Below are 15,611 nucleotides of genomic sequence, written 5' to 3'. Positions count from 1 at the left end.
AACATAAAAGGTTCAGTTGGTGATGCATGAAAGAAAATAACTTTCTTCTAAAAATCTATTGGAGAATTCTGATTGTAAGAATGAAAAATATTCAAAGAGTGAAAATGTTTCACACAGTAGAAATTTGTATTCATTGTTTATATTGTTTTTTTTTCTGATTTTAGTTTTTATTTGCATGATTTTACTCTGTTTGTATCACATTGTTTCAGTGTGTTATTTTACATTGTTTTAATCCACTGTGGATTGGCTGGCAATGGGACAAATTAGCTGATGGTGATCACATGTTGAGGCATGGGTGTGTCCAGAGGTGTCCTTTCAGCTGTTTAAAGGTCGTATTAAAAGGAAGCAAGCTGAGCACTGGAAGGAGAGAGGCCCTAGATTGGAAGAGGAACGCATGAAGGCCAGGTGGAAAAGAGGGAGCCGCTGCGTGATCGTGGGGGGTGCGACGCCTCGTCTGGAGACCGGTCAGCGTGATGTGGTGACCCAGTCCCGACAGCAGGAACGGCGACAGTAGGAGACAACGTGTGTGATTGACAGCAGGGCAGATGTATACCACTGCCTGCATTTGTCAGTAGTGTCTCACTGTTGTTCACTGGGTGCAGCCGTGTTGGGAGAGGGTCGCCATGGCTACAAGCCAGGGCAGCTTCCGGGATGATGGTTCTGGCTCCTATTTGTTTTTACTTACAGGTGATGACGTGAGAGGAGCCGCGGTGGTATCGAGCGACGGACTCCAATGCAGAATGCGAACTGGGCTGGGATGTGATGGGCCCAGTGGACGGACGAGACTGGGACAGGAGGCTCCTCGTCTGCCTGACACGAGGCTGGCGTGGACCCCGCTCAGCAAGAGGAATTTCTGTCCAGCTCAAGAACACACAAGGAATATTCGTCCTGGGTTGTGGGACTGGGTGGGATTTCTGTGCATGAAGAGAATTGTATTTTGACCAGTTTTAGAAAAATCTTATCCAGTCTCAGTGGGAATTTTAGCATATCGAGAAAATTTCATTGTATACTTTATTTCTTAGTATCTGGTTTGTTTTATTCCTGCTGTCCACCTCGTGGAATAAACATGAATGAAACAATACTTTCCTGTCAAAAACAATATTTTAGTCAGGGCTAGCGGAAAGTTTCATATATATCATGAACATCTTTCCTCTTTGTCTTCCTGTAGTTTAGTTTCATTTCTTACCCCAACCGGTGGAGGCAGATGGCCCCTCCCTGATTCTGGTTCTGCCGAAAATGGAGTTTTTCCTTCCCACTGTTGCCAAGTTCTTGCTCATAGGGGGTCATTTGATTGTTGGGGCTTTCTCTGTATTATTGCACAACCTTTATCTTACCATATATTTCAAGTTTATATGTTGTGAATTGGCTTGATTTAAATCAAATTGAACTCATTCAATTAAAACCAAATATAACTTGTAATCGAATCTATTCAAATGTAAAGTCCTCTCACTCAATTTGGACTAGCACTGAAAAATACACTGACATCCTCTGTTTCCCAATTAGCAGATCAGAGGTTGATGTTTTATTCATGACTCAATACTTGAATGGTTTTATCCTGTTTATAAATAAACATTTAAAAAGGACATTGCTTCATTGTCTGATTCATTCTTTGTCTGTGTCAGTCCTTAATACACACACATGTATACAATAATTCTAGTTGCCACAGTCTCCGGAGACGTGCTCTGTTTTCTCATACTTTTCTTCACTGTTTACCTCATTCTGCCCAATAAAATGTACATTTTTGTAAACAATGACTTGTTTTATGCCATTAAAAAAACTGTCTCCATATGAGGACGTACTTGAAGAGAAAAAGTCACCACTTTGCATTTTACAAATCAAGTAAACAAACACGGGGCTGTTTATCATATAACTAACTTTTAGGTCTGTGGGATGGAAGGATGGGAGCTTTAAATGTTGTGCCTCCATAATTATTCTAGAGTCTTTACAGTGTTCAGCGCCTGCTGTGATTTGGTGCTACATACATAAACTTGAAGTGAATTAATCCACCTGTTCACAGGAGATCACAGGAAGATGACACCAAACATCAGAAGATCTTATTGTGCGCCACAGTAAAGGGTGGTTTCTTGGGACTAAAGCACATAATAAACTACAGCAGAAGCTCACATAAAGCAGGAAATAAGCACTTGATCTGCTAATGCACGTTTCACACTTTTATTGTTGCCTCATTCACTAACAGTTCAATGGTGCAAGATTACCAAACACAGAATTAGGATATCTGCATGACACATCTGGAGTTAACTGATATTAATTGTCAGAGGGGGAAAATATCATGGCTAGTTTTGTTTGAAAGGCATCAACAGAAAAACACACACAGAAAAAAGTGATGAGGTGAAGAAAGACACAATAAGTCTGCTGTCGTTTTAGATGTCAGCAGCTACTTTGTATAGTCCTATATCTCTGATATTAGAAAACATTTAAATGAGTTAAAATACACCTTTATTTTGATAGAGTTCAGATGGATGCCTCGCATGACTAATGAGTAGATCCTCCAAAAAAACACAACAGACTTCTAATTCACTCAAACCGCTTTCTAATAAAGAGGAAGCACTAATGTAACTCACCTCCTCAGTCGAGCTGCAGGGGTTACATTTTAGGTCTCCTTTTCCTTTTTCCACCTCTCTCTTACATTCAAACCCTCTCTTAGTTCACACTAGAACAGGCCGCCACACCATCATTTGGTTTAATATGAGTGGAACAACTAAACCGCACAGACTTTATTTGATCAGTTAGGTCAACCTTTTATTAATATCAGGTTCATACACATCTTTCAGGGTCAAATTCAAGCTCTGTTTAAGCACATTCAAGGTCCATTTTCAAGCTTTTCCAGCACATTACCAAAAAAGAAGAAAGCATGTTTCACTTTGCATCACCTCAGTAAGACCATGTAGAAATTTAAACAAATCATCTTAGGTCGACTTAAATGTCTTTTATGTCTGTTTTTTGTTAAAACAGAGAAAAATGCACCTCACAAAATACTGAAAAAGGAAACGGTTGCCTTACGTGCATATAGTGTACAAACTCAACAAACACATTCCTCTTAAAAATTAAGATGTGCAAATGTGAACAAATCAACTTGTTAGAGATCTTCATCTCCACTGTAAATAAACAACCACCCAGAAAACAAGAAAACTGCACCAAACACCACAAACACCAACAAATTAATGTCTTCTCATCAGATATTGAAGCTTCTTTCCTGTGTGACATAAAAAATAGGAGACAGATGTTTGTTTGTTTTTGTTCTTTTTAACTAGTTAAGCACCCACGCCCAGAAAAATGGGGACATTTCATTTTCGAGCAGGAAGCTCCCCCTTTTTGTTACCCTTTAGATGAATAGAGTTTTTTAATTAAATGCATATTCTTTAATAAATGTTATCTTTTATAAAAAGTAGGATAATTTAAAAAAACTTGTATTATAGCTCTATTGCGTAGAAAAAAACTGTCTTGTTTTCTGTTGTCTGTTATATAATATTAGGGATGTTTGTGACAATTAATTTCTTAATGGACTAAACTAACCAATAGTCCACAACTAGGAAACACTGAAATTTTAAGTTAAGTTTGAAAACAGTTTAAAAAAAATACCCCATTCCAAAATGTCTTGTGACAATCTCATTGGCTTAGGGAGTGATGATGTCATAGGGAGATCTGAAGAATCTTAAGCCCTTTGATGTTTTTTCCTTAAGTAGGGGTGAGAAACAGCAAGTTTTAGTTCGTTTTAGCAGCATCTGTGTTTGCAGCCTACAAACGTTCACCACAGAAACATTTGGAAAGCTTTTCAAAGTCATCGTTTAGAAACTCCAACATGTTTCCAAGAAAAAAACAACCAATTCAAAAAGATTACGCCGCCTCTCCTTCCTGGCGTGGCCGGCCAATTTCCCCAAATGACGTCTCATCCTTCCAAAGGGAGTTAGAGGAGAGTAGGAAGGAAAACTACCATCTCCAGAAAAAAATGCAACAAATTGAAGAAGAGAAACTTCAACTGGAGGACAAGTGTAGACGAATGGAAGCCCAAAATAAAGAGCTGGAAGACAGACAACAGCGCCAGCCGGACATAAAAATTATTAATGAGGGCTGGGGAATCAAGTTTGCTCAGACTCGAGAGCAAATTGTGCACCTCATTAAAGAAAACAAGCAAAAGAGTGCAGAACTAAAAGAAATGACCAACCAGCTCCAAGACAAGAAAACGATGACTGATAAGATACAATGGGATCTCCAATACATGGACCGAAGGAATCAGCTCCTCCAAAGACAGCTCCATGAAGCTGTGGAAGAAAAGAAAGAATTCCTCCAACAGAAGGAAGAGCAGGACAAAAAGCAAAGAGACATGCAGCACGAACTGAAGAGCATGCAGGAAAAATACCGAATGCTGAAAGAAAGCCTGGATGAAACACTGCGCCAAAATAAAGACCTTCTTCAACAGAAAGAGCAACAACAAGAAAGACTGAAAGAAGGAAAACGTATCGTCCAGGACTTTGAGTCTAAAAATCGAAAACTGCAAGAGTTTTGTAATCAGCTGGAGGACAAAGCAACTAAAGTGGAAGAAGAAAAGGACAAACTGGAGAAACGCTGCTCACAGATGCAGAAAAGGATCGAGCAAAATGCGAGAAACAACTCGGAGCTCGTTAAGGGGATTTTGGTGGAATTCAATAACTTGAAGCGTGAAAACACTCAAATGCAGGCACAAAAACAACAACAAGACAAAATACATGAAGACCTGCAGCTCACGCTCCAAGAAATCCAGAAAAGAAACGAGCAGTTAGAAGACGAGCACAAAGAGGTCCAACAGAGAAATGCAGACATGCACAAGGACAAGCTGATACAGGAGGCAACATCCAAACAACTCCAAGACAAGCTTGAAGAACAACAAGCAACATTAGAAGAGGTGGAACAAAGATGTGAGAAACTTGAAAAGCAAAACACAGAAACATTCGATGAGTTGAGAAATCTCATCCTGGAGAAAAAAGCGCTCGTGGAAAAGTGCATGAAAAAAAAGAAAAAATGGTTCCACTTGTTCCGGAGGAGAGACGCTACTGCTTCCTCACCTGATGTAGCCTCGTCTTGCTCCACCTCTGTTAACCCCCCCAACCAGTCCCGGCAGTTGACTGTCCCCTCCTGAGCCTGGTTCTGCCGGAGGTTTCTGCCCGTTTAAAGGCCGTTTTTCCTCCCCACTGTCGCCTAGTGCTTGCTCAGAGGGGATTGTTGGGGTTTTCTCTCCTCTGCCTTTTTTCTTCATTTACTTGTTTAACTTTATTTATTATTACTTCATTTTACCTTGTTTCTTTATTTACTTGCTTGTTTAACTTTTCTTTTCAACTTATCTAAAAAATAAACCAATTGAATTTATCCTTTGAGTATTTTTCATCTCATCTTTACAGAATTTTTCCAAAACATTTTCAAACATTCAGATCTGTCTTTTATTTTCTTCTTGAAACCTCATAAATGGTGAACTAAAAACCCGGAATATGGTTTGAAACACTGTTTCAGCTGAAACTGGCACAACATGCTTGAGTGTGTGTGAGTGTGTGTGTGTGTGTGTGTGTGTGTGTGTGTGTGTGTGTGTGTGTGTGTGTGTGTGTGTGTGTATCACTAGTTAGGTCATCATGTTTAGGCTCATTCACTCCAAAATGATTTAGGCTAAATCTTTAAAACAGTGTCATTGCATACACATTTTCAATTCACTCCAATCGCACAAATGCAGAAATAATTATTTGCAGTATCTTATTTATTATGAGAATGTCATGACTGATCATTTGCACCCACACCACCAAAAATGGGAGCAAAAGCGAGGAGATCATGTTTAATCGGTTATAAGAAAAGGTCAGAAATATAAGTGCCAACATGAGCAGTGTCCACAGAAACCTCTGAATCTCAGCTCAAAGCTCAAATCAACCATTTCTACAACCACCAAACAGTTAAAAGAGCAGTGACGTCACCACCAATCTGTGGTCAGGTAATATCCATATTTTGATTGATGATTTTCTGGACTTAAATGTGAACCGAAGCATATTTTCAAAGGTGTTATATGCTATAAAATACTTTTAAATAAAATAATCTCTAATTAATTAGGTGTGGGAAATAAAAAAAATCTCATTTTTCTATGTTTGAGTCACAGTAACTTCACTGGGCTCACATTTTACTGATTCCATTCTTTACTCGCATGTTTTAAACGCTTAAAGCACTTTCACAGGTTTTTATATTCTTTTGAAAATTCATGTGAACTCAAGCTGTCAGAATTGTGATGTAAGCTTTGATAATTGTCCACATTTGTCATTTTGACGATTATCCGTTTATTTTAATGAATACAGCAAACAGAAAAAAATAACAAATTAACAAACACGGCTCCTAATAAGACAAAACTGATGATGCTGCAAAACGCAGTTAAGTGAGAGGAGGCTGTAAAATGGAATAACTGAAAAAGTGGCAGTGTACAGAGGTGGCGTTCCTCACCCTCTGGGTATCCGTAGAGGTTGTCAACAAAGGTGGAGATGGTGTAGTCGAACGCCGCAGCTGAGATGCCGTCGTTGTCCTCACTGTCGTCCACAAACTTCAGCCCCTCTCCCTGGTTCACTCCTATCAGGATGTCATAGTTTAGGAACTCCCCCTGGTGGAGAAAATAAGGAAGAACATGCTGAGTGCTGGAACAGAGCCTGTGTGCGTCACAAGTCTACAACAGGAAGTGCAGCTGAAACACAGCTTTGGGAATTGGCAGCATTTCATTTCCCAGTAAACAAAAAAAAAACATTAGCTGTTGGCTAAAATCCCTACTATAAACTGTAAATACTACAAATATGTGCAAAGAGCTGCAAACTAATATTTATACATTGCAAACAATAAACACTTAATCCAAAATAAAAACACCTCTGCACATGAAGTGGAAACGTTTGCTCTGGCAGCGCTTCGCATCAACATGTATATGAGGCACTTTTGAGATTTGATCTGTGCATAGGTGCATCTTTGATGTGCAGCTCAGAGATCCACAATCCAGCACGTTTCTGTTTCTCTGACCGTCAGGCTGCTGACCCGAGGTCACGTCAGAGCTTTATTTTTCATCTATATGTAACAGACAGTTGGTAGCTCTCCTTCCACACATTTCATACCACACAGCAGGCAGACTGCTGGTTGGTTGACCAGAGTTTTTCAATGCTTGTCTGCATTAACACATCTCGAGAGGCGTAGGTGCCAAAGAGCCGAATGTAGCAGCTGCAGCACGGCACACAGAGCAAATATTTTCATGGAGTACTATCAGAAATAAGACCTTTGAATATGTAGTCCCTTTAACTTCTTTCCTTCTATTAAACCCTTTGACAAACAGCCATCCAGTGTCCTCTGACATGTGCTCTTATCATTTGTTCCTGATGCTCAGATACAATCCTGGACTCAACATATGTGGCTGTGTCTCTGTCCTTGCTATAGATATGTGTTAATGTGCAAAGTAAGGTTAAAAAACTTAAGAAATAAATGCCCTCTGTTACATTTCATAGAAACCTTCATTGTTGAATGATTAAAAGCATAAGAAAAAAAAATAACAATGTTAAAATAAAAAATATGAACACAATGAGAGTTAGATGAGGTTTTGATTCAAGAATAAGAATAAAAAAATGAACACATGGTTCCCTGTGATGCTGCTGCATTTAAAAGCAGCTTTGCTGGCTAACCACTGCCATGAAAGCAAAACTAAAGAAACATTGCACCTTCATTCCTTTTTCCTTACGTCCTTCTGACCTTTTCACCGTGTTTTCTTTGTGTCTTTACAACAAGAGTGTAAAGTTAATAGCAGTAAATGTCAAGGCTTTCTGATTCTCAGTGAGATAGAGCGAGCTAGAGGAGCAGAGAGGGATGTGTTAAATGAGGGTTAACTAACACACTGATCCCAGAACAGACCGCATGTACAAATCAAGTTCTCTCCTTAGTTCGTTTTCATCCTCCTAGTCCTCCTCCTCATCTCCTTGTAACCCTGTTTTTATTCCTTGGGATGAAAAAGCAAAAAGGGGCCCAAATCTACTCCTGCAGGAACAATCGGTCATTGTTTGTTTTTAAACTGCTGAGATATGAAGCGATCCTCGCTTGTTTGTCTCTAGTTAGTCTGCAGTTTTTATGTTAACACAAATGCATGAGTATTTTACTGACTCACTATCTGACACTGGCACTATCGGCGGTTTAGAGGCGGCGTATGTACACAGATTGAGGAGGATCTAAGTATGACGTGGACGACAGAGGAAATCGGGCGTGGCCCTCCTGTCAAAGTTCATTCCCACTTTGAGTTTTTGTTTCAGAGACGGTTCAGCCTGATGTAAATTCACTGTGAGAAGAAAAATACCCTATAAATCTATTAGCAGCTATGGTTTAGGTAGCAGAGCGCAAACTAACACGTCACTTGGAGATATCTGTAGATTTTTCCTTCATGGTTTCAAATGTAAGCTGGCTGATTTGGTTCATCTTTGTTTTAAACTGAGCAAACCTGGTCTTCTCCTGAGGACTGCTGCAGGTATCATGCGAGCATGTTAATTTAATAAAAAACCAACAGCAACAAAAACCAAAATAGAATGAAACTCATTTCAGGAGACAAATAAAACTGATAGAGACATTTTCTTTGTACAGATGATTGGCAAACGGAAAGTTTCTAAAGAGTCGTGCACACACAAGTAGACTACTACAACATGCTACTTAGTTAGGGGAGTTTGGGAATGACAACCAAGCGGAACAAAATTAGACCCAAACATTGTCATGGAAACGAAAACACAAAAAGCTGAGGGGAGGGAATAGAGAGGAGGAAAGCTGAGCTGGCAGCGGGGTTGGTGGAGGAAGGCGGGGAGGCAAAAGTTCTGAGGAACTTAAACGTTTGAGTCGCATGAAAAGTGACTTAAGCCACAAGTCGACTTACAAGAGAAAACTGTCAAGAATCACAATGATTAATAAGTTTGAACACTTGGTATTTTCTGTATTTTCAAAGGCTTTTCAGAAAGGATGGAAGCGGTGGTTCTCCCGCGTACCGCTCCGCCCGATCAGTTCTTCGTCAGGCCGCTGCGCCGCCTCGCCAGCTTAGATCTGTGGGGAGAGTTTTACGTCTATCCTGCCTCAAACCTTAAGCATGGCCTGCTGGTCTTCGCTGTATTCCACCTGTGCTGTGGAGAGGTTGAGGACGCCTCGCTCCACGGGGTCCTGGTCGCTGTTGTAGATGAAGACGTAGGGCCGGCGAACAACCACAAAATGCTTCCCCCATGAGTTAGAGCGAGGCTCCACGAAGCTCAGAAAACCCTTCTTGGACACAACAGATCTGAAAAGAAGAGATTTTATTCATTTATTTATTTTTTAAGAGAGCGCTTGTTTTTCTGAGGAAGAAGCAGAGTTGGTTTGTTTCCAGCTGAAATCATCCAGGCTCAGGAATTTGAATCGATCCACATCATTTCTGCTTGAACTAGAGAACATGAGTGTCGACTTACATTTGCTCTGTGAGACACATGTCATAGTGACAGTGTTTGGGTTAATATGGCATTACTCACCCTGGTCGCATTTCTTCAATATCAGGCACCAAGTTCAGGAACTCGTTCTTTGCAGCCCGCGCAAGGTAGGAGGTCTCCAGAGTGGGAACCATCGGGAAGTTTTCATAGTCTGAGCAGGAGGGACTGGAGGCACGTGAGCTGTTCTCAGGGGTCCTTTAACACAAATCACACCAAGTTAGAATCAAATAGATAACCTGTCAATAACCGTTTGCAGATAAAGGGTGTGTGTTAGACACGATGACATCAAGAGACTTAAAAACACGTACAAACAGGTGAGGGGTGAGGGTGGCACTGCTGAAGCTAGTCACGGATGGATCACGTCTGATCGGTGAGATGAGAGAAAGCTGAAGTGAAACAACAGCAGGATGAGGTAGACGTCAATATATGAACTCCCTGATGTGACACAGAAAGGCTATTTTTTTATTTCTTTGTATTATTTGTCACCTTGCAGTCACTGATGCTGTTCACCAGCTGGTTGTATTCAGTATTGAAGGTGTGTGTCAGAAGGCGCAGGCACTACAACACAACAGGAACAAGACCGATCAGCTCCGAGCAGAGAAGGAAGAAGGCAGCAACAAGATCGCCCACTAAGCCGACGTTTTTCTCACCTTGGTGGCCAGCTCCTTCTCACGCTTTCAAAGGTGGTGCTGGAGATCTGCGAGGAGATGGAGGTGGACGTGGACAGAGTGCCGGAGCTCACGCTGGGGGACAGAGACTCACTCAGGGACTTGGTGGTGGGAGCTGTTCCCACGGGAGCCGCCTCTCCCAGAAGGTGACGGGTCTTTTCCACCTGGACGAAAGATGGGGGCGAATGTGAGGTGGGGAGAAGAGGGGAGGGTTAGTCATGTAAAGTCTGTACTCTAAGAAAAACTTTTTAGAATAGCACTTTGGTCTTTGAGTTAAAAAGTCATTTTTCCCTCTACGATATTAAACAGATTTATTTCTTTATGAATCTTTTAAGGCCCCACCTCCTGCAGCTGCTCCATCTTCTCTAGCTCTCACTAAGCCACTGATGTGTCCAGGACCTTCCTCCTCCTCCTCTGCATCCCTGCTCAGGACATGAGCCCTCATTAGGATGAAGCTCTCCACAGAATTATGATAAAACAGCTGCCGTTCTTTAAACATGTTTCATGTCCACTCACCTGGGCTTCCAGTGTCAGACATCTTACACAAGCTCAGCTCGTAGATCCCAGTCACTCGGTCGCTATAATGAAGCAGAAGTTATGAAGAAGGAAACTTTGTAACAGGGCAGATATCTTTGATTGTAGAGTTGGATGTCTCGAGACCAGTCTTGGTCTCGAGACCGGTCTCGAGACCACTTTTACGTGGTCTTGGTCTCGTCTTGGTCTCGACGGACTTTTGTCTTGGTCTCGGTCTTGGTCTCGACGGACTTTTGTCTTGGTCTCGGTCTTGGTCTCGCTGTCTCGGTCTTGCGCTCTCAAATCGACATAGTGTTCGGGAGATTTGGAGTCAACCATCAGCGGAGCGGGGGGTGTCTTACTGGGCTTAAGCCCGGGTCATTTTTTCTGAAGCATGGGGTTTTTTGGAGTGTAATTTGTTTGTTAGATGCCTGACTGACAACTGTATAAAACAAAAACAACACACGAAACACAGAGCGCACCGTCCTAAATTCCCCCTGATTTTGGTATGATCCGAGCTTTGGCACTAGGCGACTGAGAACAGCACCCATGTGAGCGAGGGGGGAGAAGCTGCTGCCTGCGAGTTTGCTGCAGAGGAGAGCTTAAGTTTGACCAGGTACCAACGGAAATCATTCGTACTGAACTAATAATGTAAATATGACGGTGTATCACAAAAGATTGATATCAAACTGATCACTTGGTTGCGTTACTTACTCTTCGAGTGAATCAACAAATGGATAAATAAAAAGCCGAACGACAATGCTGATTTTTTTTAGAGAGTCTTAGCTTACATCTCATATTTTCAGTTGTTACCCTCCACGGCTAAACAAACTCTCTAAATCGGTTTCAGTTGTGTACTGATGAACACAACAATGGACATAAGGAGCTTCTTTCAAAGAAAAAACTCAGGTAGATGTTATTTTATATATTATGCTTTGTATGTTGTTGTTGTATGTTCAGTATATCTATGCAAAACAAGAGGAATTTCAATACACAGCAGTATATTCACAGTTGAAACCAGATATTTACATACACTTTAGGGAGAAAACATAAAACCTTTTTTTTACTGTTAAACATCAATTTAGAGTAAACTTTTGTTTTAGATAAATAAATGTTGCAATGTCTTTTGAATTAGTTAAATGTCAGAATAAAAAGAGGGAGCTGTCTATTTTAATCACTTTCATCAAATGTAGGAGTACATATACACTAAGTTTATTGTTAATTAAGATTAATTAAGAAAACTCCAGATGATTCCATTCTGAGCTTAAGAAGCTTCTGATTGGTTAGTAGAGTCCATGTGGGTAAATTGGTGGCACAGCTGTGGATGCATATAAGGCAAAACACAGAGCCTGTTTCTTTGAAATGGGAAAGTTTCTTTGAAAAATCAAGAGCTGTCAACCAAAACACCTGGAAAATAATTCTGGAAAAGAATTGTGGAGCTCCATAAGTGTGGCTCAATTTTGAATACAATTTGGTGCCATTTGCAATTAAGAAATACAGACAGTTTCTCTCTTTACTCTTAAAGTTAACAAATATGTTTTTTATATTTATCAATCTAAAAAAAGAAACATTTAGTTTGATTTGATGTTACAATTAAAAAGTGTTTGTTTTTATCTGAAGAGTATGTAAATATCTGGTTTCCACTGTATATTTGTGTTTGGCTTGATTGTCAGCACAAAGAGGGAGAGAGAGGAACAGAGAGGGAGAGAGACGACGAAAATGACGACAGAACAGAGATGGAACAAGAGCAGGTGAGACACACAAGTTAGTCAAATGGTTGTTTGCCAAAAACTCATCAGAACATGTATCTCGTACCTATTGTATCTTTTTAGATAGCGTTTGTTACTTTTAAAATTCTATATTTATTAAGTTATGCAGGCTTGTTTGCTCAACAAGGCTGAATAATTATATAAACTTTTCAGAATCTAAATAGTGTACTTTGGTAGAATTAAAAAATAAGTGTAGTGCAGGTCTAAGATGATTTTTAGTGCTGCTATCATCTAGTTCTGATTCTGGTTCTGTCTTGGTTACTGTTGTAGTCCTGTTTTAATTCTGGATCAGTTCTGGGTCTGGTTGAATTGGGGTTTAGTCCCTGTGTCTTGATACAGGCCCGACTTTGTTCTGCCTTGCTGCTTAATTAAAAAACTATATATATATATATATATATATATATATATATATATATATATACACATATATATATATATATATATATGTATATATATATATATGTATATATATATATATATATATATATATATACATATGAAGTCATTCTTTTTTGAACAAAGCTCAAAACAGAGCCTAATAATCTTTCAGTCATTTCTACCCCCACTTAATTTCCTTTGGCTGCTCAGCTCTCACACAGTGGCTCAGCTACGCTCCAATCCCTCCATATTGTGGCCAATCACATGCGAGGATATAGGATAATATCATTATGTGAAAAACAGAGAGGGTGAGAGACGCAACAGTCAAGTGGAGCATGCGTCAGTCCTTTCAGTGAGTGAGTGAGACAGTAGACAGCGGTGAGGAGGGCTGTGCGAAAGCAAAAACACATAAATATGCCCGAGACCCGTAAACGAAGCAGCATCTGGCTGCAGTTTAAAGACTTTTTTTGTCTCGGTCTTGGTCTTGGTCTTGGTCTCGTCTCGGTCTTGGTCTTGTCTTCGTCTCGGTCTTGGTCTTGTCTTGGTCTCGATACCCTCTGGTCTTGGTCTTGTCTTGGTCTCGATACCCTCTGGTCTTGGTCTTGTCTTGGTCTCGGATTAGGCGGTCTTGACTACAAGTCTATTTGATTGTGAAACAGAGATGGCCACAGTGCAGCAGCCCAGATTTACCAGTCAGGAGTTTTGGAGTATCCAGTCCCAAAGAGGTTCTTGAGAGAACGGGGTGGGGACATCTTGGCGTCTCGGGAGTAAAAGACCGAGCAGATGTCTTTGGTGATAATGGCAGGCTGGATGCAATGGTCCAGCTGCAGAGAGGAGATAAAGGGTGTGTGTTAGACACGATGACATCAAGAGACTTAAAAACACGTACAAACAGGTACAACACGGCGGAGCAGCGGCTGACCTCCAGATACGCAGATAACGTCATGTAGATCTTCTCTCCATAGGGAGTGACGCGGTTGAGCAGGAGGGAGTTGTGCAGGGAGCTGTCCCACACTGCCTCAAAGTCCTGAAAAAGACAGAAAGAGGAAAAGTTAGCTTGACAGCATTATTGTTCACATTCATCCTTTAATCATGACAAAACGTGAGGAATCGCACTGAGCTGAGACCTTGACAACAGACAAATCAGGAGCCACAGAGTGTCAAGTGTCAGCCGACACCAATCGGGACAATGATAAGAAAGAAATTCATTTACAGACACGTGAAAAAGCAGTTTAAGGTTCTAGATCTGGATTATTACAACACATTATTTATTTAAAACAACCCAAAATGCACAAATGACTATAACCAAGTACATCCTGTGATTCAGCAGCTGATGGAACCAACTTTAGCAGCACAAACTTGAGGTAATCATTGTTTATTAGTGTTTCACAGCAGTGTGGACGGATTTCTGGCCCGTTTGTCTTTACAATGTTTCTTCGGTTCATTGAAGTTTGCAGATATTTATTCATTCACAGCTTTCTTAACGTTCAATCATGTTGAAGTCTCAACTTTGAGCCACTGCAGCACCACTCTGTTGTTGCTTTGCTGCTGCGCTCTGGAGTCACTGACCCAACGATGATCTCTTTGACTCTAGAATACTTCATGGCTCACTCAGTGACCTGGACACTTTGCAGGTTCTTTGGCAGCAAAAAAAGCCCAAATAATCATCACCCGAGCAAAACCGTTGGTATGAGGTGTTTGTGCTGATATGTTTGGTTTTCACCAGTGTTGAAGCTGTGCATTAGGGCTTAGCTTTTCAACTTTGCAAACCTAACCCATGCTGCCATGTTGTATTTAGAGGGAAAATGGTTTCTCCTGGAAGTCTTTCCAAACAGGCCATATTTGTTGAGTCTTTTTCTAATTGCACTGTCATGAACTCCAACATTTAGCATGCTAACTGTGGCCTGTAGAGCCTCAGATGTGTGGGGTGAATTTTCTGGGACGTCCACTCCTGGTAAGATTGGAAACAGTCTTTGATTTTTTTAACTTGCGAATAATCTTTCTTGCTGTAAAATGATCGACTTCAAAGCCTTCCCACATTCATGGGTATCAACAGCTGCTTCTCTCCTCCTCAGTATGTTACCACTTACCTGAATACACCACACCAGCAAACTGACAGTAGTGGTTACACTTACTGATGATCTAGTGCACTTGATTAGCACTTGGCTAATACTGACCCTCTTAAATAATTATGGAAATAGTCTTGGATGTACTTAGTTTTTGAAACATCTGAATTTCAGCTCAGTGTTTGTTAAATAAATAATGACCTGGTATAATGTGTTCTGTGCTGTTCATCTGAGGTTGCATTTACCTCATATTAAGACCTACTAAGGACCTGATTTATTTTAAATTCATGTCCTGATACATAAAACCAGAGAGCTCACATAACTGCATATGCTCAGAATAGACAGCACACATGGATACAAATTACTGCCTTGCAGCAGCAATCTTAAGACCATCACTATGAGCTCCATACAAGGTTACACTGTTCCTGTTACTAACAGCAGGGGGCACTATCAGCCACAGACTGAGAGCCAGATATGCTCTGCTGGTGCCTCATTGTTACTGAGGAAAGACTCTATAGTGAGAAACAGCTGAGGGGAAAACACTGATCTGGAAACGTCTGAGTGTTACAGAGGATATACATAGCACTGTGGTTCAGTGTCACACAATCACAAACAAATACAGCAAAGTACTAAAAAGGGTGTTGCCTCCAAAGATCGCTTTTACTGGTTTGGAGCTTAGGAGGCTTAATAACGACAGGCATGAATGAAGACAGATCAGAACAGCTGTTTGATCACAGCATC

The 15,611-nt window shown here is 40.7% G+C and overlaps 3 protein-coding genes and 1 long non-coding RNA gene across 6 annotated transcripts in view; 1 reads left to right on the top strand and 3 right to left on the bottom strand.

Annotated features, from left to right (window-relative positions):
- LOC146513652 (kinesin-like protein KIF1A) overlaps positions 1 to 15,611 on the bottom strand; it is a 77,237-nt gene that overhangs the window by 56,350 nt on the left and 5,276 nt on the right. The gene's annotated exons all lie outside the window — the stretch shown is intronic.
- LOC146513654 (kinesin-like protein KIF1B) lies at positions 255 to 9,725 on the bottom strand. 3 transcript variants are annotated; one of them, XM_085165529.1, is made up of 4 exons: positions 9,519 to 9,725; positions 9,100 to 9,292; positions 6,466 to 6,619; positions 255 to 914 (listed from the first exon to the last, which is right to left on the bottom strand). In XM_085165529.1, exons 1-4 carry the CDS (start codon positions 9,608 to 9,610, stop codon positions 838 to 840), a joined length of 516 nt encoding a protein of 171 aa, XP_085021655.1. In that variant the 5' UTR covers positions 9,611 to 9,725; the 3' UTR covers positions 255 to 837. The 3 variants fall into 3 exon arrangements, with proteins under 3 accessions (XP_085021655.1, XP_085021657.1, XP_085021654.1); XM_085165531.1 differs by lacking the exon at positions 255 to 914 and adding an exon at positions 2,153 to 3,214; XM_085165528.1 differs by lacking the exon at positions 255 to 914 and having other exon boundaries at positions 6,311 to 6,619; positions 9,519 to 9,702.
- On the top strand, positions 3,821 to 6,282 carry LOC146513655 (uncharacterized). The gene has a single exon (XM_085165519.1). It carries the CDS (start codon positions 3,821 to 3,823, stop codon positions 5,132 to 5,134), a length of 1,314 nt encoding a protein of 437 aa, XP_085021645.1. The 3' UTR covers positions 5,135 to 6,282.
- LOC146513653 (uncharacterized) lies at positions 9,795 to 13,720 on the bottom strand. Its single transcript, XR_014874957.1, has 6 exons — positions 13,495 to 13,720; positions 10,661 to 10,722; positions 10,487 to 10,566; positions 10,127 to 10,308; positions 9,963 to 10,034; positions 9,795 to 9,862 (listed from the first exon to the last, which is right to left on the bottom strand). It is a non-coding gene; the product is annotated as an uncharacterized LOC146513653 (long non-coding RNA).

The sequence above is a fragment of the Neolamprologus multifasciatus genome, chromosome 7 (genome assembly GCF_963576455.1).
Source record: "Neolamprologus multifasciatus chromosome 7, fNeoMul1.2, whole genome shotgun sequence".
Classification (NCBI taxonomy): domain Eukaryota; kingdom Metazoa; phylum Chordata; class Actinopteri; order Cichliformes; family Cichlidae; genus Neolamprologus; species Neolamprologus multifasciatus.
This window is presented reverse-complemented; position numbering and strand designations above follow the sequence as displayed.